Below are 22,460 nucleotides of genomic sequence, written 5' to 3' on the forward strand. Positions count from 1 at the left end.
GCATCATCATATTAGTTCTTTCACTTGTCATGTACCATTAGCAGGAAACAAGATCAACTGTGGGTCTAAGACTGTGGAGATAATTAGAGCATCTATAGGTTAGCAGGAAATCAAGTTGTGCTGGTACCCATCAGTGCTGGGGAGCAGAACGCAATTAGAGGGAAAATCTGCAAAGGTCTTGAGAGGAATAAAGCCCTGGGGATTCAGTACCGTGACTGACTTGACAGTAACTTCCGGTCTCGCATTGCAAATAGTGGCCTGGAAAAGAGTGGGAGAGCGGGAGCGGGGCGGTCTGCCAGCAAGGCCAGGGATGGTGTGTTTGGAAGGTCTCGAGAACTGCCTGATTTGGAATAACAGTGGTTACCATGTTTTCCAATCTACTAGCCTTTCTTCAAGTTATTTTCTCCAGTCTGGGAGCTGGGTATTAGCATAAGAGCAGGGTAAAGGTTGCGGCCTTCATTCAAGCCCAGCATCAGCTTTCCAAGCCTGGGAGTCTGGTGCCCCCAGCCATCTTCCAGAGCCCCCTGTGCCAACGCCACCCGCCTCTGCCCGTGAGGCTGCAGGTGTCCTCAGCCTAGACCCCCAGCCCCCCTTTCCTAATTCTCCCAACAGCAGCCACCCACATCCTGCTAAAGCCGGCCTGCCTTTGTTTCCTCCAGTTAAGACACAAAACACTCATCATCCATCATATGGACACCAGGAAATGTAACAGATTTTACATCTTGAAAAGACAAAACAAGTTTTAGAGGATGAGGGAGAGATCTGCAAGCTGATGAGGGTTATGCCAGGTAACTCAACAAAACACAGGAAAAGACAGGGACATACCTGGAAGGCCTGAAGTAACTCACAACAGACCGAGCCCACAGACTGCAATGTGAAGAAGAGGCACACGCCGGCTGTTGGCAGAGGCCCTCGATCAGATGTCATCAACGCAGACGAACCACACGCTGAGTTCTGAAGGAGGTGCAGGACACAAAGGGCGCTGGCTAACTCCGCCTGCATGTACATCCCCTACGAAATCCAAAATTACCTTCCCAGGACTCAGCTTAGAACATACGATCAAAACAAACCAAACACTCCTGACTGTATGGAGGGCAGACATTTACAGAAACTAACCGGCAGAGGCTGTGTGGGTCAGAGAGGGAGGCCAGCCTTCCGTCCTCACTCAAGGGTTCAAGGTGCTTCTCTTCTTCCAGAGCCTGGTCTGTCTTGCAGGCACGGCGGCTTCCCTATGGTAAGGATGGCCACCCCACACAAACAGGCAGCTGGAAGCTTGGTTCACATTTTTTAATAACATGGCACAGTTTACATAACACAAGAAGGCTCCGCCGATGAGAACATGCTGAAGACTCAAGTCGCTCCACATTTCTTTTCACATAGGATCTAGAAAGGACTTTATTACATACAGGAGGAACAGCAAAAAGGTCTGTATAGAACAATCTCTTTACAATACTGAAAGCTACCACTACGGTTCCAGTGTACATATTCCTTGGATATTTTTTTGTCCTTTTTAGTTGTTGTCTTAAAAAAAAAACAAAAACACTGCACAACATTTGGAATTCACAAAATCTGAAGCTCACAACTAAACCTTCAGTTGACTACTAAAATAGATCTCTCTGCTTATTAGAAACAATGGTCTGTAGTTAACTTTTTTTTTTTTTGCAAAAACAGGATAACAACGTCAGATAGCACTTTAATATACTAGAAGACCAAATGGAACTAATTTTATTTCATACATATATTTTACAGTCCAGTAGACAAGATATATTGTATCTCTGCTAGTAAAGTCATATTCTCTCCAAATTAGGTAGACAAGAGGCTGACTGTATGATAAAAGTATCATGAAGAGACAGTAAGATTGATGCAAAACTCAAAAACACACGCACACACAAGACCATCTCTCTGCCTGCCACCTTCCGCCCTCTGCAACGCTCCCTGGCCCCACAAAGCTGACCTGCTTTGGCTCCTCCTGGACTTGGTTACCGACGGGAACACGGTGAAGTCATGCTAGGGAACGTGCTCCTGAACTTCATCAGTTATTGAATACAGTGAAAACATATCCATCATCTGAGAAAACGCGAAGCTTTCTTTCAGGATCTGTTTGGGTGCAACTGAATCTCATTACAGAATGAGGAGGGGTGTACAGATAGGAAACAGGACGCACTGAAAAAACGCATGGTTCCCACATGAGGGGTGTGTGAAGTCACGTGACGGATGGTGACGAGGTGCTGGCGGCCTGTTTGTGTCCCCTGATTTTGGCATCTGACCACTCCCATCCTCCCTGGCCCTGGTTGGTCAGTCACGGCCTCGGTTTACCTCTCTAGGGCCGTACTCTCCTCTCCCCACCCCTACATGCACCCAAGGCCCACAAGCACCAACTTCAGATGCAAAGTTTCAGCCTGGGGGTCCAATTTGCAAAATCAGGTGTTAGTCTCCATTTGAAAAAAACAAGCAAGGGAAACAGTCATATCACGTTAAGTGCTTGTTCAGGGAAAATATGACCTTAAGTATGTTGTAAATGGACTTGAAAAGGCTCCTTTGAGTTAGGCGGGCTTTTGTGAAAAGCCCTAACATTCATTGCATAGTTGAAGGGTTTAGCTGTCTAGAACAATACATGGGGAACACAGCCAAAGCTGGCTGTGCTCGCTGATATTAAGTCTGCAAATAGCACATTTTAAGAAGTATTAATGTATTATGTTACTTAATCTTTATCTATTTACATCTGTACAAAGTAAAGCTTTCATCTTACCCTTTTGCATATATGAACCATTAGCTCATGAAGCAACAAGCCCCCCCCACCTTTTTTTCTTTACATAACTATGTACACGGCCTTCCCTTCTCACCCCAAAGAGCTCTCTGCACGATGGACAGTGTGGACTCTTGTCTGCTTCCCCCCCACCCCCCAATTATCACCGCGTCGGTGTGTGTGTTGTCATCTTAACTGTTTTGGTTCAAATCAAAAAAAGTTTTATATGACAAACCAAAAGCGTGGGGAGACGTGAGAACGTATGAATCAGCTAAAAGATTTGAAAAATTTCAACAGAGAATATACAAAAAACATTTCAAAATCTGCACCGAGTCTATACATTTTTTTTTTTATACACAGGGAAGCGCTGGGGGCTCCCCACCCGCGCTGGAGACGCGGGCCCCTGTGTCCCGCCGGGCGTCCTGTCCACTCCTTACCGGGCTTCGATGTCCTTCAGCGTGTGGGAGGGAGGCCGCTCCCTGATCTCGGCGGACAGGGGCGTAGTCCTGCGGGGGGACACGGGGCGGCCCCCCAGCGTGGAGATGAGCGGGGGCGGCGCGCTGAGCGCGGCCGTCGGCGGCGCCTTGCTGAGCAGTCCGTTCTGGGGGCCCGCCGAGGGGCTGATGCGCGGGTAGTGCACGCTCGGCAGCCCCGGCGCGAGCAGCCCTGGGGGCGGCAGGTGGCCGTCCAGGGGGCCGGCGTGCACGGCGTGCAGGCGCGGGTGCTCGAAGTCCTCGCGGAGCGCGTGCAGGCGCTCGCGCTCGTCCAGCTGCGCCGCGCGCTCGTGCTCGCGCCGCGGGTCCACCGCCAGCGGGTGGTGGTGGTGGTGGTGGTGGTGGTGGCTGTAGTCGTGCGGCTCGCGGTCCCGGAAGGAGCGGTCGGCCTCGTACAGCCGCGGCGCCGAGAGCCGGTGCAGAGGGTCGTTCCTCAGCAGGAAGTCCCTGCCCAGCGGGTCTCTGCGGTGAATGTCCAGGTCCCGGTAAGGGTCCCTTAGGGGGTCCCGGATGGGGTCCCAGTGGAAGGAAGGGTACGGGAAGCGCTCCCCTCCCGGGATGGGGCTGAGGCCCATGAAGGGCGTCATCATGCGAGTCCTGTCCAGGCCGCTGATGCTGTTCATGGGGTGGATCCCGGGCATCCCCACGGCCACGGGCATGGAGGCCAGGGGCCCCGGGTGCACGCCGGCCGAGGAGCTGGGCGGCGGCGGCGGGGGCGGCGGCTCCGAGGACCGGTGGGTCGGAGGGGCCTCGGGGGGCAGGTCGTGGTCCTCCTTGCGCTCCTCCTTGACCTTGATCTCGGCGCTCTTCTTGGGGTTCTCGTAGGCCGGCTCGCCCTTGCGCGGCTCGGCGTCCCGGCTGGCGGCGCTGCCCGGCCGGGTGCTGTCGGCGGCGGGCGCCCGCGCGTAGGGCGACGGCACCCGGGCCAGCTGCTTGGCCTCCTCGCCCGCGGCGCGGCCCTCGTGGCCGTGGCCGTCCTTCTCGGCCAGGGGGCCCTCCTTCGCCTTGTGCTCGTCGGCGCCCAGGTCCTTGCGCGATTCCGAGTGCTCCCGCTCCCTGTCCTTGCACTTGTCTTTCTCGCGAGCCTCGGTGCTCAAATGCCCCCTGATCTGTTCGCCGGAGCTGCGGCCGTGTCCCAGGGTGCTCACCGGGAGGACGGGGGCTGGAGAGGGGTGGCTGGAGTGTCTCTTCTCGACGCTTTCCCTGCGGAGGAGACGGGACATGGGGAGACAGGTGAGCTGGGCTGCCGGCCGCCTGATGAGATGGCTGAAGAGGCCGGGTAGGGCTCAGCTCCCTCGGTCCCCGGGGTGGCCGCCGTGCCCGAGGTGGGGCCCATCCGGCCACCCTGACCTGACTGGCCTAGACTCCAGAGGAGGCTTGAGGGGGTGAAGCCCAAGGGATGCGGGGTGGGAGAGAGTGAGGGGGTGTAACTCTGTGTATGTAAGAGGCACCGACCTGAATCAAGACCAGGAGGAAGAACTTTCAGAAACCTGAAGGGACCAGGGAGGTCAGTGATGGGGCCACACAGTCGCCTGTCTAGATTTCTCAGGATCCTCAGGGTCAAGAATCAAGTTCCAACACTGCAATTCTGAGCCAGCGGGAGAGCGCAACCTGAGGATCATGGGAAAATCTCTCTCTTGACAGCAGGAGGAAGGGCTGGTTTCAGAGTAAAGGCAGCAGGTACGGGGCAACCAAGATGCAGCCCCCGAGGGGCTCGAAAGGAAACCAGTTTCAGAACGCTGGGGTCGCACAAAGCACCTCTGTCTTAGGAAAGAAAAGCCGGGATCTGACACCAGAAAAAGCAGCAGGTCCAGAGATACGAAAGCTAAGGGGCTGGTGGGGAGTCAGTTCCAATCTGTGAACGGAAGTGTGGAAGGAGAACTCGAGAGGCCTGTCTTGGGTGGGGGTTTAAGAATACAGGACACACAATGGGAAGCAACAGAGGAAAGTGAAGGAGAATGTGGAGAGCTGAGACCAGGAATCGGGGTGTTTTAGGGACGGCCTGAGACAGGAAGTGGGGGAAAGCAAGATGCCTGGGGGGCCCAGAGGGTGAGGGTGCCCTGCAGAGAGAACTCAGGCTGCCCTGACAAGTTTTTGTTTCTAGACAATGTGCAGAGGCTAAGAAGACCATCTTTAAGAGGTAAGAATAAAGAAAAGTGAATTTGAATTTCCTAACTTTCATCCAAAAGGCCATTGTGAGTCCATCTAGAAAAATGGAGAAAGGTGAGCTGCCAAGTCCTACCTTCTCTTCACTGACAGGCCATCTAGAGCAGGGGTTCCCCCCCACCCCCAGCCAGGAATTGGCACCCATCTATCTGTGGCCTGTTAGGAACGGGGCAGCATAGCAGGAGGTGAGTAGCAGACAAAACTGACGCCCTCTCTGCCTGCTTGCCCCCAGGTCCACAGAAAAACTGTCTTCCACAAAATTGGTCCCTCGTGCCAAAGAGGTTGGGGACCACTGATCTAGAGAGCTCCTGGTCTAGGGGCGGCCCCTCCAGGGGCACCTGCTCTGGCAGCTCAGAGCTGTATGTCATGACGTCCTAAATGGCCCTCCCATTGGCTGAGAGATTTTTACCATGCTGTCCTGAGGAAAAAAGCTGTCATTTTATAAGAAAGATATCTCTTAGCATGATGGCCTATGATGCAATAGCTACTTAACCTGCTGCATTTAGAGCCTCCAAAGTTAAAATTCTTTTAGATTGCTATGAAACACATACATATACACACACATACATGCTCACAATACACAGTCAATAAAAACAAAAGATTTGGATCGTACTGGAGACTTAAGTTCCAAAAGGGAAATGTTATTAAGTATTTTCTGTCAGGTGTATCTCGTGTAGTCCTTGCTAGTTCATTCAACATGAAAATACCCTCAAGAAAGGGAGGCAGGCAGGAGGAAGGCCTTGGCAAGAATGCTTATGACATTCTTCAGAAAAAACACTCTTTTCTTTTTGAGGCATGGACTACCACGTAAGGAGATAAAAACGGTTAGTAAAATGAGTTATCCACTGGTGATAGGAAACCCAAATTGCTTGGTGAGGTTTCTTTCAATCTGGGTTAGCAAAAGCTTAGCGGTCATCTGTGAGCCCAGGATTTGAGTTTGAACAAAATTTGAGAAAAATATGATGAGACGATGCAAAACATGGCTTTCTAACAGAAAACAAAAAGAAAAGGGGGAGAGAAAGAGAGAGAGAGCAAAAAACCTATGGATGAGTCAATGGACTGCACGAACTTGAAAGCAAATATGGTGTTGATTCATGCCGTGTGTGTCTGGTCCAGGCTCCAACTCACTACCTTTTCGAGAGCGGTTTCTGTTTGGAGACACTAGGGCTCGCGGGGGGCTGGGTGTGGACACTGCTGCTGAGCCGGGACTCGCTCGCTTTGTACTGGACCTAGAATTGCGATGCTGGCCTGTGGTCACAAGGCCCTGCGGGCCGGAGGGAGAAGGGTCTCTGGGCTCAGGGCGTGGTGGTGGCGGTGGGGAGGAGGGTTGGGGGCGCTGTCCCGGCTGCGTGAGGGGCCGAGGCTACAGCTGAAGCTCGAGGCTGGGCCGGGGGGCCGGGGGTGGGGTGGGGGGGCAGTGGGGGGCCGGTACTTGGCACAGAGGGGGCTCCCCCATCGGGACTCGAGAGCGGGTTCTTTGCGTACCTTTCTTTGTCATCTTTACTAACGGAGGAGTCTCGTTTATCTACATCTCTATCTCTGTCATGAGCTGCAGCGGACGCGCTACGCTCCAGCTCCCCTGGCTTCAGCCAGGGCGGAGGGGTCGGGAACGACGGAGGCGTTCGGTGCAGCCGGTTCCAGGGCTCGTGAGGGTTGCTAAAGCTCTGCACACTGGGGCCATCCTTGTGGCCGAACACTGAGTTGGGTGCTGAAATGGTGAAGTGGAGAACAAAAAAGGTTTCAGAGAAATTATATAATCCGCCATAATGAAGGTACTTACCAAAAAACTTTTAACAGCATTCAGAGTTAAAATGAATACATATTATTGGGAGCTGGAAAAGGAAAGGAGATTAACAGATTCATTAGAGGAACGCGTCCTACACTGGAGAGGTTAAGTAAGCTCACAGCTTTTCTTTTTTTTTAAACCAAAGGCAAAGGGGCAGACGGGGGTGGAGAGGGGGAGATTAGAAAGGAAAGGGTCTCAGCATCACTGGCTCACGCCTGTCAGGCGCACGCAGAGGTCCCGAGCATGCAGGAGGGTGGGTGTGGATATGTGACTTGGGTTAACAGCTCAGTTCAGAGGAGAATCTGCGGTTCTTTTCTGCCCACCACAACCCTAACACGACTGCTGCCCTGTCCACAACCTTGGCGACCAAAACCAGCATCAGCAGAGGCCAGACATGGTCCTGATCTAAATAGACACGGAGAGTCTCCAGGCTCCGTGGACCTGGGACGGACCTGCCTCCTAAGTCTCCTGCAGTGGAGGGCAGGACGTGTGGATAAGACACGCTGATGCTGAGTGGATAAAGGGTGTTTAGGCAGACTTCTTTTCTCTGTAAAGTCTTTATTGAATTTGTTACAATACTGTTTCTGCTTTGTGTTTTGATGTCTGCCCCACCAGGTATTGACTCCAAACCCGCCGCTGCATTGGAAGGTGAAGTCTTAGCTGCTGGATTACCCGGGAAGTCGCTCGACCTCTCAGTGGTGGAAAATGACAGTCTTCCTGGATGTTGCCCTCTCTGGACTGTTCTGAGCCTGTTTCCTATTCTTCAGTGTGTTTTCTCACTTCCACCAAAGCAAGATGAAATTTAAAAGCTGTCTTCACGTCTAACGGGGTGGGTGGTGGTGTAGTTGCTATGTTGTGTCTGACTCTGCCACCCTGTGGACTGTATCCCGCCAGGCTCCTCTGTCCATGGGATTCTCCAGGCAAGAATACTGGAGTGGGTCACCATTCCCTTCTCCAGGGGATCTTTCCCACCCAGGGATCAGACCCGGGTCTCCTGCACTGCAGGCAGATTCTTTACCACCGAGCCACCAGGGAAGCCCACGTCTAAAGAACGCTGTGGCTAAAATCGGAGTGGGTAGAGATGGAATAGGATGAAATTATGAACTTTAGCAAACTCTGTGGCGTTCAACTGACTACCTCTCCTGACCTTCAGGAGCATAGATCAACAGTGGGCTGGAGGTTGGTTTAGACCTAACTCCACTGATTGGGCTTGCTTTGGCAATGATATAACCTCAATTTGTTTCCCAAGAGCATGGTTTCCTTTCATCTAGAAAGGTTTCGAGCCATTGACAGATCAGAGGAGATAGTTTAAGGCAGATTGTAAAAATTTAGAGGTACTCACTAACTGAAGGATTTCCAAGTCCCCCGAAGGCGTTGCCACCAACCGCTGCCAGGCCCGTGAACGTAGACGGCCGATTAAAAGGCTCTGCAGACGAGATTGGGAAGAAGGGCAAGGCTGTATGGCTCTGCTGAGTGAGGCAGAGAAGGTTCCTAGGAAGGCAGTGGGGCCCTTGCCACATGTGTACTCAGACCTGGTCTGTCTCACTTCTCCCACCAGATTATGCAAAGGGTTTTTCGTCCTTTTGGATGTGGGCACTGGATTAGCTATTTCCTGGAACTGTGCCGCGTACACGTGAGATCCTAGTTCCCTGACCAGCGATCAAGCCCGTGCCCTGCTGCAGCGGAAGCTCCGAGTCTTAACCACGGGCCTGTGAGGGAAGTCCCCCCATCTCTCTCCTGCTGGGTGGGGAACATTACTCAACCCACAGTGTGCTCACATGCCTCCCTGCCCGTCTCTCCTCTTAGGGACAGAGGTTAAGATGGCAGCTTAAAATCTCCTAATGGAACGCTGAGGTCACACGTACCCTGCACCCTGTGGTCGGGCGTACCGTTGCCCGCATGTGCTGGTGCACGTTTGAAAATTCCAAATAAATAAAGGCCACGAATAAAGCCCCTTTACTAGGAAGAGCTATATGAATTGGGCTGTGAAGTGATTAAAAAATAACAGATACTATCTCTACATAACATCCAGGTGTCTTTCTCTCTACGTCCAGGGGTGCCCGTTTACGGGCAAGAGTTCACCGTCTTCTCCCGTCAGTGGGGACAGGCTGCTGTACATGGGGATCCCCTGAGATCCCAGGGCGTTCACCCTCCGCACCCCGAGTAACCCCACAGAGAGCCCCACTGCACGCAGATCTCCTATTTGCCGAGCCCGGTGTAAGAGGTGCTGAACTCCTAGAGAGGGATGGCCTGGACTCAAACATCCCTGAGGTCACCTCCACCTCCTGACGGTAAGGGACGTACCGTCACTTAGATTAAAAGGCTCTGCAGATGAGAGTCCTATGTAGGACTATGGCCTGCTAGCCAGGAAGTGCAGAAGGAACGCAGTGAACGCAGGTTTTCTGAGACACACACGTCAGTGCCCGTGCATGATGGACACAACTCACCGAGGTGGGCCGCGGGGTTCAGAAAGTTGCTATGATGGGGGGGCGGCCCAAACGGGGTCCCAGGTGGGTGTGCAGCGCCTGGGGGTCAAACAACGGAGTTAGCTTTCAGAGGAAGCCCGCGTCTGGCACTGGCCAAAAGGTTCATTTGGATTTTTCCGTATACTCTTACGGGAAAGCCTGAACGAGTTTTTTGGCCAACCCAATACAACGCCACTGGCTCCTGGTCCCCTAAGACCCCCTGCAGGGAGCATGTTAAAGCAAGAACACAGCTGAAGTCCACCCGGGCGACACTCGGGGACAGGGACACGTGCTTGTCAGGGGCGGAAAGGAATTCAACCCCTCTTCTCTTTCCTGGCTGGGCTGCCCACTACCGAAAAGAGGTCTTCCTTTCTGAAGACGCCGACGCACGGCACCGCAAACGTGGGCAAACCGCCAGTGGGGCAGGGGGTTCTACTGCCGCCCGAGTCTGGAGAAATGCCGGGTTAAAACTGGGAAGCAAGGTTCTTTACTGACGGACTAGGAGCCATGACCACATGCCCTCCGTCTCTCCAGGGGCAGCATCTGGCCCCGGGCTCCCTTCTTCAGAGACACCTCTGAGGGGGTGAGACTTTCACTCTGAGAGACGCTGTCTAATCTGGGTGCAGAAGCGGCCAGTACAGAGGTGGACTCCGGGCTGCGCTGCTTGGGCTTCTGCACAATCCCCTTTCCCGAGAACGTGTTAGCCGTCACGGACCCGCATGGAAGGAGATGCCAAAGCTGGACCCTGCGAACCGCACTGTGAGTCATGTCAGGTTGTGGGAGACGGAGGCCTCCTGCCTCCCCACCTTCAGTGCTGGGAAAAGCCAGTTTCTTCACTTGCTCCTGGACACCGATCACCCTGCAGCCCTGTTACTCTTTACTTTGCCTGCCAGGGAACTCGGGTCTACCTCAGTGCTCTTTGCTTGGGTTTCCCTTTCCTCTCCTTTCTCCCTGGCCTCGATCCTCTGTTGCGGTTGTTTACCCGCTAAGTCGTGTCCGACTCTTTGCGACTCCACGCACTGCAGCCCGACCAGGTTCCTCTGTCCATGAAATTCTCCAGGCAGGAAGAGTGGAGTGGGTTTTGTCATTTCTTCCTCCAGGGGATCCTCCTGACCCAGGGATCAAACCCACGTCTCCTGCATTGGCAGGTGGATTATTTATCACTGAGCCAAATGGGAAGCCCCGTGTATTTCCTTAGGAAGCGAAAAACAGTGTGCACACGTGCCTTAGGGAAGGATGATATTTCCAAAAGCTGAGGGCATCCACCTGGTATGTGTGTCAATGTGCAGCTAAGGAGGCAAGTTCTCTAGAAGGCAGGCCTGGCTCTAGACAAGAGGTAGGCCAAGGTCATCTGAAGAAGCCCCCTTAGTTTATTTCAGGCACTAGTGCCCAACAGCAAGATCAAAGTGGCTGAATTTTATACTTACCAGTTGAAAGTTTCACCAAATACCCATTTTGGGAAAACTTCAATATTGCTTATGCTAGAGAAGATTACCCTCCAGAATGGAAGTATAAACAGGGTCGGAATAGATTTACTAGTAACTGTTCCAAGAATCCCTTGCATTTTGACTAAGTTCCTATAAGCCAAGTATAAATTCCTTCAGGAACATAGATTAAGTGGAGGAGAGTTGATCCTTCAACACCCCATTAATTTATGTTTCGGGATTTTCTTCCCCAGCCTGGAAGGGTCCTGGAGGAAAGCACACAGTGGAGAACAGAGCCCCAGCATCTCGGCCTCAGAAGGCACCTGAGGAGTCCTCTGTTCAGCCCTCAGTGGTGATGTATTCTCCACTCAGGAAGTGCGAATATGACACCCACCCCCACACAGTGAACACAGCCCAGCGTGTTCAGTGTTGCCAGCTAAATAACAATTTGGCTGCACACTGTCTGTGTAGTACAAGCTAATTAATGCTTCAAAGAAAATCAGAGCTTTGCTCAGCCCAGGGTCCCCAGGGGTGCCCCAGAGTTCCAGAATTATCAAAGCAAAAGCAGCCAATTTGTCTGCTGGGCTAAAATGGAAGCCAGGGAGAAACCTCTCTGTTTCTGTCCAAAAACTGTTCTTCATGTAGCCCTGTCTCAGTGCCTAGATGCCATGGTCACCTAGCCTCTGAACCTATCCCTCAAAAGAAATGACAGAAACCTAAGGCCTTAGCAAATTCCATCTGCCCTCAAGGGTGGGGTCCCCTTGCTTTGGGGACAAGGCCCATTAGAATGATGGTCTCTTGCAGTGTGTGGGTTATTTCTTTCTTCCTGAACAGAAGAACCTTGGGTCCACCAAAAATGAGTCTTGGATAAAAGCCTAGGAAGGTGGCAGGCAGGATGGATGTGAAACTTACTCGCTAAGGACTAGAAACAGGGAGCATGCATGTCCAGAGCAAGAAATTCTATCCTGCGTAGTGGGTAGGAGGTGATGGGGCCAACCATTAGGATGCGCTCAGCGTTGTCACTTATGAGCACAACCCAGGGTAGCCCTGGGCCAGGCACCGTGCGCTGAAGGTAGTTTTAGGAAAGACTTTGATGGCAGTAGGGTGGCTCTTGTCTACCTATTACTCCTGATGGCTGCTGCCTTCATCTGCAGTTCCTGGAGCAGGACTGGGCAGGGACCTGATGCAGGGATGATCAGGGACCCACTCTGGCACACCTAAGAGGCACCTGGGAGTGTGTAATCTCAGAGGTTAATAAATGATCTCTTGGGGATTTTACAGGCTGTCCCCTAAATCTCCTGCATCATTACAACCAACCAGGCAAGAATGTTAAGTTCTGTAGCAGAGAAAACCAGCCACCAACTAATTCACCCTCTCTGACACCACACCAGTGGCAGCTACCTTCACTGTATGTTTATCCTCAGACCCTCATAGGGCATAACCGAGCACTGCAGTGCGAAACCCCCACCTGCTCTGTGGGCAGGGACCGCGGCATTGTTTCCTTCCCAGTTACCCTCGCGAGCTCTCTTGATCTCAGTAGCATCTGACACTTGTGAGTTACAGTGGTTTAGTACATAAGCAAATAATAAGCTGAAGCAACATGAGACCCTGAAGGGAGACAGGGTCTTTTTCCTTCTTTCATGGAGGTGGAGCATCCATGGAGAACACTCCATCTCCGGTGATGCGCTGTGATGCTACCTTGCAAACTGGCATCAAATGCTGTTTTGGGGGAGTGACTTGTGAACAGCGGCCCAGAGTTCAGACATCACTCATCTAGCTACCCGAGAGCTACCACTCCCAGCTCACCCCTGCCCCTCTGAACTTACCAGCGGCGGAGAACAAAGTTGAAGGCCGTGCCAGGTCGTGGGGGTGGTGGATGGCTCCAAAGAGGCTGGGGCCTGGAGGACGGCTCAGGAACTCAGGCTTCAGGCCAAAGTCCAGCTTGTGTGGATCCGACTGCATCTGCTTCTACAGCACCAAGGGAGGGTGCGGGGAGGAAAGGATGGAAGCCCAAGAGAAACAGTAGGGAAGAAAGATATTAATGAGGAGACTGGGAGTCAACTCTGAACAGTGCATTCGGGCTAGGGGCCCTGGGTCAGGTTCAGGTCTACACCTGCTGGGAGAACATAGCAACCCACAAACCATGTAACCCTCAAATGCCAGAAAAGCAGGTCTGCCTCAGAGGGGCCTGTGGCTCGCAGCAGAAATGTCGAGGGGCAAAACTCATGCTTTGTCTTTGAGGCTACATGGTTTGAGGCTTAGAACCATATCCTAGCTCCTTGAACCACCACCGTCCCGAAGGAGTTTCTGATTTGCTGCAAAGGTTCATTTTAGCAAGTTTTTAAATGATAGTATTTTAAAGCTCATTTTATTGGGAATTCTGCATGAATAATCTGCTGTGTAAATTAATTGTTTAATGACTCTTTGCTGTGCTCTAATAGATCACAGTACATTAGTAGCTGAAAGTTATGAAGAAATATTTGCATGCCTACGAGCTAATTTCAAATGATCGTTGTCACATTATTTTTAAAGACGCAAACAGAAAGCAAGTAGGGATATTAATGTGACTAACAGGGGCTTTGGGCACAGTAACCCCAATCATCTGAGGAAGAGCTCAGGCCAGACCAGTGAACCTTCCAGAAACTCTCTTGCTGTGAAGTCCTTTCTGTCAACTGCAGTCACTCTATTTCCTCCTATCAGTATATCCACCCCCGAGCTCACCTTTCTTGGAGGCTGTAGAAACTGGCTCCCAGTCTTCCTCCTGCTTCCTTCCCTGGCCTCACTCTGGACGCTGGCAGCCTCTCCTAGAGCATGGGTCCAGGCCGCCCCCACCTTCGTGATTCTCAGTAGCCTTCTCCACGTTGGCCTCACACCTCCCCTGATAAGCGCCGACCCCTGACCCGGGTCTGAGGCTCCCAGTCTGCCCCTGCCTCGCCTTCTCCTCTGAGCTCTCCAGCCTCCCAGGCCTTCCCTACTTTCTGACCCTCACCCTTCCCATCTCAGACTCATCGGATGCTGTCTGTCCTTTGGCCCCACTCCGCCCCAAACTCCATCAGGCTCTGCCACAAGTAAATCCCTGTCCTAGCACACAAAAACATCAACACAGAGACATCAGATCTGACCTGTGTGAGGATCAGAGACGAGAGGGTTTGCCATCCCCTGGAGGCTGAACCCTACTGTCCTGCAATCCCACTCATCCGTCTTACCCACCCAGACCCCTCGAGCCAGCAGCAACACCCCGGGAGGCAGACAGCACATTCTCCATTTTTCCTGCACACACTACTGAACTCTGAGCAACAAGACTCCAGGAGAGAGTCCAGCCCTGAGCCTGCAGCAGCAAGAACCTGCGGGTGCTGGGCTTTCCCTAGAAGTAGCAGGTGAGCGGCTAGAAGAACAAGTAAAATGAACATCACAGAGAAAGGGGACCAGGCCATTTCTGCTCTGATCTACAAGGAATTCTCTCAAGAAATCCCACTATCAAGCAATAGCCATTCCCCCCTCCCCAAAGCTGCTAATCCACTGTGAATCTATAAAAATCTTCTGGCTGCCTCCTCTAATCTGGTTGCCAAATTATTCAGTGCTAATACTGCATGGTACACAGCACAGTTCCATTAACCACAACTTAGGTCCATGAAGCAAAATGGAGCTTGGGGATTACAGAGAATGTGATGGAAAGGGAAGATGATCAGTTATCTCCTGTGCAAGAGGTCTTCCTAATTGAATTGGGATAATGAACGCTGGAGTCGCTGGGGACGTTCTCAGGGAAAGGAAGATGCTGAAGTGATGCCTATAACATCCTTCATCGCTTTTAATCAAAGAAGTTACAAGGAGGATGTGTTTTACCCACCGTTCCACTAACCACGTCATCTAGAACAAAAGTGAACTGAACTAAGCATCAAAATCTAGTTAGCTCTTTCAAGTACACGTATGTTTTTCAATGAAGCTAAAACCACAAGGTTTCTAATTAAACCTCGCCTAACACTAACGTCAAGGAGAACAAAACACCGATGGGATATTCTGAGAAAGACGACGTATTTGGCACCAAAGCAAGATATCTTTGCAACCTCATTCACCGAGGGTGACTTTTTCACTTCTAACTATGTTGGGTTTTAAAAAATTATTTAACCATTAAAAAAAAAACCTTGAGATGACTATCTCTCCCGACTTTTTAAATTCTAATCATGGCCCCCCACATGCTGTTGGGACTAAAATCTTGTTCATGAAAAAATAGCTTCCAATGGAAGGTTATTGGAATTACTTAACTGGTACAGTTACACAGATGGTAAACACCCGGACTGTAAAATCTGGATCTGTCCCTTACTTTGGTGCCTAAGTTCACCAGTGATGTCCTACCTGGCACCTGCAGAAGATCTGCATCTCTTTCTTGTACCATCATCAAACCCTGGTAAAGCAGGGAACCTATTCATCTGTCTGATGAAAACATAAAGCAAACCCTCCTGAGTTCAGATAGGGTAACCAGCAGTCAGTGGTTCCAACAAGCACCGACTGTCATCGGACTCCTGGCACTGGTCATCAAGAGCATGAAGGAGAGATTGGATAGGTCACTGCCAACCAAATACCACTTCTAGAAGAGGAATTTTTAATACTGTGAATTGCTAATGGACGTACCATATACGCCTAAATCTGTAATGTCATATAGGGCATAAATTATGACTTTTCAAAGCCGTAAGTTTAATAACAATAATGCCCTATTGGGAACTATATTCACTATCCTGTATAAACCATGATGAAAAAGGGAAAAACTTTTTTCTAAATGTTGAGGGGGTGGGAGGTGGGAAGAATATACCAACTTCTATAGAGAACTTTTCATGTACACCTCCTCTTAGATCCTAAGTATTTCCCATACTAATACTTGGTCACTCTAATTAGATTCCTCAAACCTTTTATTTCAGGATTTAATCTATATTTAAGCTCTCTGGATCAATAAGATGACAAAATCATTAAAAAAAAAAAAAACATCAGGATATTATCAGTGTGCTTCTGTTTTGTAACTTTGCTGCTGCTTTCCCTAATTAATATTAAGATTTCTGAATAGCTTTTCCAAGGGACCTGATCCTTCCTGCCTGTGGGTCTCCAGACTGTTTCAGTGCTTCCTCAATCGGGAGATCACACACCCAGAGCCCACCTCCCCCCAAGACTGGGCAGGCGGGACTGACCTTGACTTTCTGTTGGTGGTGGTAGATCTGCCAGGCAATGTGAACGTGCATCGCGCACCACTTTCCTGGTTTCTGGAACGAAAAAGAGCGACGTGGTCAGAAGGAAGACTTTCAGGGAAAAAAAAAACCCACACAACCCTTCCATTTCCCCAGAGCTGTCAGCAGATTTTGGCTGCAGAAGCTTTCTTTTCCACGAAACAAGAGGGCTTTGTCCCCTCCAAGCGCCTTCTCTCCTCTGCAGCCTGGGACCCAGGCCGGAGGAAGCACCCCCTGGGCGGGCGGCATGTCTCCTCCCACAAGAGCTGGCGGCCACTCCTCAGAAAACGAGCCCCGAGCAGGACCTCGCCAGTTACCAAGGATAACGTGGCAAAACCCGAACCCCACTCTGTGCCTCCTCTGTCTTTCTCTTTTCTGGCGCCAGCTGGCAGGCCTGGTGGAGCGAAGCCCTGTTGAACAAATGCGGCCAGGCTATATAATGCAGATTGGCTGTTCAGAAGAGCTAATTAGTGAATGTCTGTGAACCAGTTTGAAAACGAGAGGGGACAGAACCTGTGTCACCTCCCCCAACACTGTTTTTAAAAAAAAACGAAAGCAGAACAAAGAAAGCCAACACATTCTCATTGAAGCCCAGTTCCTGCAAGTGCTTCACTAAGAGTCAACTGCCCATTCATGTTGGGCAGCACTGTTCATTTCCAAGCAGAAAACAGAAAAGAAAGAGATGAGAACTCACGCCTTTCCTCCTCTCTAGGCCTCTGCAGAGACTGAGTGCCTGTCCCGCCCTCTGGGAGGACATCAACTCCCATCTCCAGCCAGTTCCTGTCTTGCTTTCTAGGCTGGGGAGTAGCCGTGAGTCTGTCTCGCAGACTCAGCTGAGGGGGCAGGACCACCTTGTCCCACTTCACTTGTGTTCCTGCCACACGGTCTACCCACTGGCATCGTTGACTCAATGGACATGAGTCTGAGCAAACTCTGGGAGGCAGTGAAGGACAGGGAAGCCCGGCCTGCTGCAGTCCATGAGGTTGCAGAGAGTCGGACATCACTGAGCGACTGAACAACAGCCTACCCGTGAGCTCCGAACACGTGCTCAGTAACCACAGGATGGATGAGAAGAAACACAGCCCCATTCCTACACGGGCAAAGAGCAGATGCGTCTGGTTTCTATATTAAGGCACTGTTTCTGAACATTAAGTCACTTTCACTTGCTGAAATATACACTTAAATCCAAGTTTGAGCTCAGCTCTCTTGTAATGAAGTTATGGGTTGTCTGAAATCACCTAAGTGATGACACCATCCTTTCTCCCCCTTTGGAGAAATTGAATTATCTGAATAGATGCACTAGAAAAGGGTTAAATAGAGAAATCCACTATCCATCCCTTTTCATCTGCCATCCCTCACCACCACCCGCCCCCCCCCCACCTCCCACGTATACCAGGGAAGTCAGCATTCATCCAGAGGTTATCTGCTGGCCAAGCTCCAGGCCTCTCAGAACAAACCAGTGCTCCGAGTGGCCCTTTTCTGCACCAGAGAAAAAAGTCTAATGGCTGTGACAAGTCAACATTACTTAGTGCAGAAAGAGGCAGCCACCAGCCAGACTAGAGAGACCTGGGTATGTATTTCCTAGGTGCTAGAGAAACAAGAGAACTCAGAGGGATCCTAATTTCAGCCTAGTTCCAGCCCTTCCCTTAAGTCTCCGTGAGTCAGACCTTTTGCCATAACTAACCAGAGAATCTGAGTTGAATTTTGTCAGTTGGCTTTACCTTGACGGCCCGGCTTCCTCCAACACGCAAAGCAAAAACCTGAAGGCCATTTTCAGTCACACTCTCTTGAAAACCCAACCACTGTCTTTTCAACCTCTTCCTCCCGCGTTTCCATGGCGTGTTTCCTTGTAATGGATTTGTATTTTTAACCCTCAGGGAGTCAAACAGCGGTTGCAAAACAGTTCTAGAAGAAGCTTTCTTACCCTTAACATAGGTCTGAAAGGATCTGTCAACTGTGAAGAGAAAATGACAACTTGGTTACATGCCTGTCACTCAAACAATTGCTCTAATTAACAAATTTGTAGTGCTTCATTAGGAGGGGAAATTAAAATGTTAGAATTTTACTTTTAAATGAAGCCCTTTTAGAGAATAATTAACCCATTTTCACACGATCAAAAGTGCCAAGCGTCCCCTCCCCCACCTCACAAGCCTTGGTACATCTACGCTGACGAGCCCCGGACAAGTTTAATCAATAGCGATTTGCCCTCCGGCAAAACGATTTGCTCACATTACACATCTGAGGAGTTTCACTGTCTTGAGCAGCCCTTCCCAACCTCAGCTAAGTCTAAGGGAGACGGCCTTCAGACTATAGACGGCTGGACACTAATAATAACTGGGGAGAAGTGTTCTTTCCAGACTATACAGTAAAAATGGGCTATTTTTAATAATTATCATTAGCGGTATTAGACATTTTAGTGAAGTTCACTATCTAGACGACCTTATTTGCAAAGCAGAAACAGAGAACCAATGTATGGATACCAAAGGGGGAAGAGGGGGCAGTGGGAGGAATTGGGAGACTGGGATTAACACATACACACTAATGATACTATGTATAACATAGATCCCTTGGAGAAGGGAATGGCTACCCACTCCAGTGGTTTTGCCTGGAGAATTCCACGGACAGAGGAGCCTGGCGGGCTACAGTTCACGGGGTCGCAAAGAGTCAGACATAACTAACACCTTCAATGAAATAAAATAGATATCTAACACTTTAATAAAAGCAACTAACACTTTCAAGAAAATAAAATAGGTAACTAATGAGAAAACACCGTGTACAACAAGGAACTCTACTTACTATACCGTGGGGACTTGAATGAGAAGAAGTCCAAAGGGGGGCAACATATATATATATTTCATATATACGAAGCTGATTCATCTTGCTGTGCAGTAGAAGCTAACAGCATTATAAAGGAACTTTACAAATTTTATAATCCAATAAACATTAATTAAAATAAATAAAATGAAGTTCATTACACAAAAGTTCATGTAAATACACAGATGAGTCATATTACGTATCTACCTAACTCTGGTCATCAGTTTCAGATAACCTTTGCCCTTACCCGGGGTCAAAGACAATATTGTGAAAGGTAATTTTTTTCCCCCACATTTACTATGAAGATGGATAACAATGAGACAAGATTGTATCTGCTGTGTAACTTCAGATTCTTTCTGAGTTGGTCTGTGTTATGAATAAATAACACAACCGAAGTGTAATGGATATTTTATTTCGCTCCAGAGCACAAAAGGTTCCTTCCCACAGGAGAAATCGAGTGGCCGGAAGAGCTGTGTGAGCTCCAGAAAGAAAAGCGCTTACTGCTTCTCCACTCAAAATGTTTTATGGCTTGTGTGCGAGAGATGTTAGGAGATGCAGACAGAGAAGGCTGCTCGGGGGGTGGGGGACCACGCCAGCTCAGGGTCACTGACTGCCCCAGCCTGGGCTTAGACCATAAGCCACCCTCTTCTCCCCATGCAAAGTCACTCCCCTGGCGTCACATGGCCACAGGAGACATTCTGATTTCTAAGAGGAACTAGCTTAAGTGTTAGTCGCTCAGTTGTCTGCAACTCTTTGTGACCCTATGGACTGTATGTAGCCGGCCAGGCTCCTCTGTCCGTGGAATTCTCCAGGCAAGAATACTGCAGTGGGTAGTCATTCTCTTCTCCAGGGGATCTTTCTGATCCAGGGATCGAAACTGGGCCACCTGCATTGCAGGCAGATTGTTTACCTCTGAGTCACCAGGAAAGCCCCTCAACTAGCATCTTCTTCCACAAAACAGAAGGAAGAGCAAAGGCAACAGGCACTCCGCTGGGCTGCCTGTCACCCTGGGGCCCAGCCCGACCTTGCACTTACCCTCGGGTCCTTTTGGAGAAGAGTGTGTGGGACCGTCCCAGGTCGGGTGGCGACATCGATTGGGTTGGACGTCTACAAAGTAATGAGACCACAGCTTAGGAAGCACATGCCATGCGACATGAAACCAAGGTCTTCCTTTCATTCTAAAGGACCGAATTCAAGTGTCCTTTTTTGTTTGTTTCATTCTGGAATACAAGTGGACGGATCCATTTTCCTCTGAGACCCCAGATGCTCTTCATGAGGAACCGCCTCCCCCCACTCCCCATTTCCCCAGGGGACCTGACCAAAGCCTGCCCTGTCCCAGCGATGACATCTCAGGGCAGAGACAGGAGAGATGGAGACGGGAGCCCGGCCCTGAAATCCGTCTTCTGTGTCCTTCACAAGCCCGTCACTGTGGGTTTTTTGCTTTATCACCACACAGTCCAAGAAATGCTTAAGTGAACATCAGTCTAACCTGCGGGACCAGGTGCTTCTCATCAGAATAACTGAGTGTGCTTCCCAGACATTAGGCTACCTCTCTACATTTTAACTGGCAGATGATAACAAGGAATTACATTCAGTAATTACTCATTAGCAGTGGTGGGAATGGGACAAGGGAACCTAATTTGGGGACCACACAGACCTACCGTTATGTCATTTCTAAAGTAATTCTGCATCATCTTTCCCATTCCCAGAACCATTCTTAAACAGCATTAATGATAACAACCTTATCTATAGGCTTTTGTCCTCTGAATGAACAACAACAAAAAGCCCATCGCAGGCACAAGGCACTACTTTCTAGTGGGCAAAGGATTTAGAATATTTTTCACCAGGTATTTTGTTTAAGAAATCACAACTTCTATGAATCCCTTCACACCAGGAAGTTAACTTGTGTGGAAATAAAGAGCCCTCAGTTCAGGCACCAAGCTGGCCTACAAGAAGGGGAAAAAAAGAATGGGAGAAAGAAAAGCAGTCAGCTGCTGCAGGGCTAACAATTAAGCTAGAGTTGTTAACAGCCTGATTTGCATACATATGAAGAACTCTGCTAATGAACTGCAATCTACATATTCAATCAGTAAGATGGCCTGGAAAGGCCTATTTCAACACCAGGAGAGACACTTTCTTGCCCAGATGTAGTTTTCTGTGTGATTGGATAATTGTGAGTGAGGGAAATCAAGTAATTTATAAAGTGACCTACCAGTCTGGTTGGGGATGCACGAGAGAGTTCCTGTAACCTGGTGGGGACCGACCAGGCTCTGAGAGGGTAGCCAAGAGCTGATGGGGGGAAGGAGTTTAAAAATCACCATCATTTGGTCCCGAGATGGGAGGTGTTGAGTATGGTCATCTGTAAGCCCCACCAAGGTCTGACCTGGCATAGGAGCTGCAATTCTGTGTAGGTCCCTGGGATTTGGAAGGTGCAGTCATTCTCACCCCTAATGCTTTCTGATTTTTTTCTTTTCTAATTTTAGGGCAGCATGCCTTTGTTAGGGTAATATGCGCTCATCCTGGGAGAGACTGGCCCCAAATTTGTGTTTTATCTTTGAAACGAGATGGAAAGGAAACCGAAATCACACAGCAAAATTTCCTACATTACAGTCTGAGAATGGCTACTAACTAAGAAATACATTTCTGAAAATCGAGTAGGGGCTGTGATAGATGTAAAGTCACAAAAAAGGAGGAGCATTCTGAGAACCAACGCCTTAGTTTTGGCCCTCGGGGATCACTCGAGACCGAATGGAGGGGAGTATCACTGGCTAGGTAGAGAAGAATTCTGTTGTTATGAAGGGCGAAACTGAGAGTCTGAGTCGCTCAGTCGTGTCCAACTCTTTGGGACGATGTGGACTGTAGCCCGCCAGGCTCCTCTCTCCATGGGATTCTCTAGGCAAGACTACTGGAGTGGATTGCCAGGCCCTCCTCCAGGGGATCTTCCCGAGCCTGGGACGGAACACAGGTCTCCCACACTGCAGGCAGATTCTTTACCATCTAAGCCACCAAGGGAAGCCCCTCTAAAGGGCAAAAGGTTAATTTATCTCATGCTAGGATGGTAGTCTTGACCTTGGGAAGTTGACCCTGGCAGTGGGGTTGGAAGCTTCAGAGAAGGCAGAAAGGGAGGAGAAAAGAAGAAAGCACTACCCTCCAGCTGGAGGCAGACACTCTCTGCAGACAGAGGGGGCTGAGGAACGAAGTGAAGGAGAATGAACACAGTGAAAGGGATGCGATTTTAGTTTGGAACCTTTTCCCTCCCTTCTATCCCAATCAATAAGGCTCAGCTTTGCATCTTTGCTAATCATGGACATCCTCAAGGATAAATAACTTGATGCACATACATCTGACATTT

General features: G+C 50.0%; 1 protein-coding gene across 5 annotated transcripts in view; it reads right to left on the bottom strand.

The window, feature by feature from the left end:
* Positions 1-1,273: 1,273 nt before the first annotated feature.
* Positions 1,274-22,460, bottom strand: part of AUTS2 (activator of transcription and developmental regulator AUTS2) — a 1,185,039-nt gene continuing 1,163,852 nt past the window's right edge. For 3 of the 5 annotated variants that reach the window (XM_043455590.1, XM_043455588.1, XM_043455592.1), the window contains 8 exons: positions 20,144-20,215; positions 18,219-18,248; positions 16,259-16,330; positions 12,908-13,049; positions 9,640-9,717; positions 8,535-8,618; positions 6,892-7,114; positions 3,105-4,443 (listed from right to left, as the gene is read on the bottom strand). In XM_043455590.1, the coding sequence (XP_043311525.1) occupies positions 3,180-4,443; positions 6,892-7,114; positions 8,535-8,618; positions 9,640-9,717; positions 12,908-13,049; positions 16,259-16,330; positions 18,219-18,248; positions 20,144-20,215 (1,965 nt within the window). In that variant the 3' untranslated portion in view covers positions 3,105-3,179. Of the gene's footprint in view, positions 4,444-6,891; positions 7,115-8,534; positions 8,619-9,639; positions 9,718-12,907; positions 13,050-16,258; positions 16,331-18,218; positions 18,249-20,143; positions 20,216-22,460 lie in introns of all 5 variants that reach the window. The other 2 variants (XM_043455591.1, XM_043455593.1) reach the window with 2 other exon arrangements.

Source organism: Cervus canadensis, chromosome 32 (assembly GCF_019320065.1).
Source record: "Cervus canadensis isolate Bull #8, Minnesota chromosome 32, ASM1932006v1, whole genome shotgun sequence".
In the NCBI taxonomy this organism is placed as follows: Eukaryota; Metazoa; Chordata; class Mammalia; order Artiodactyla; family Cervidae; genus Cervus; species Cervus canadensis.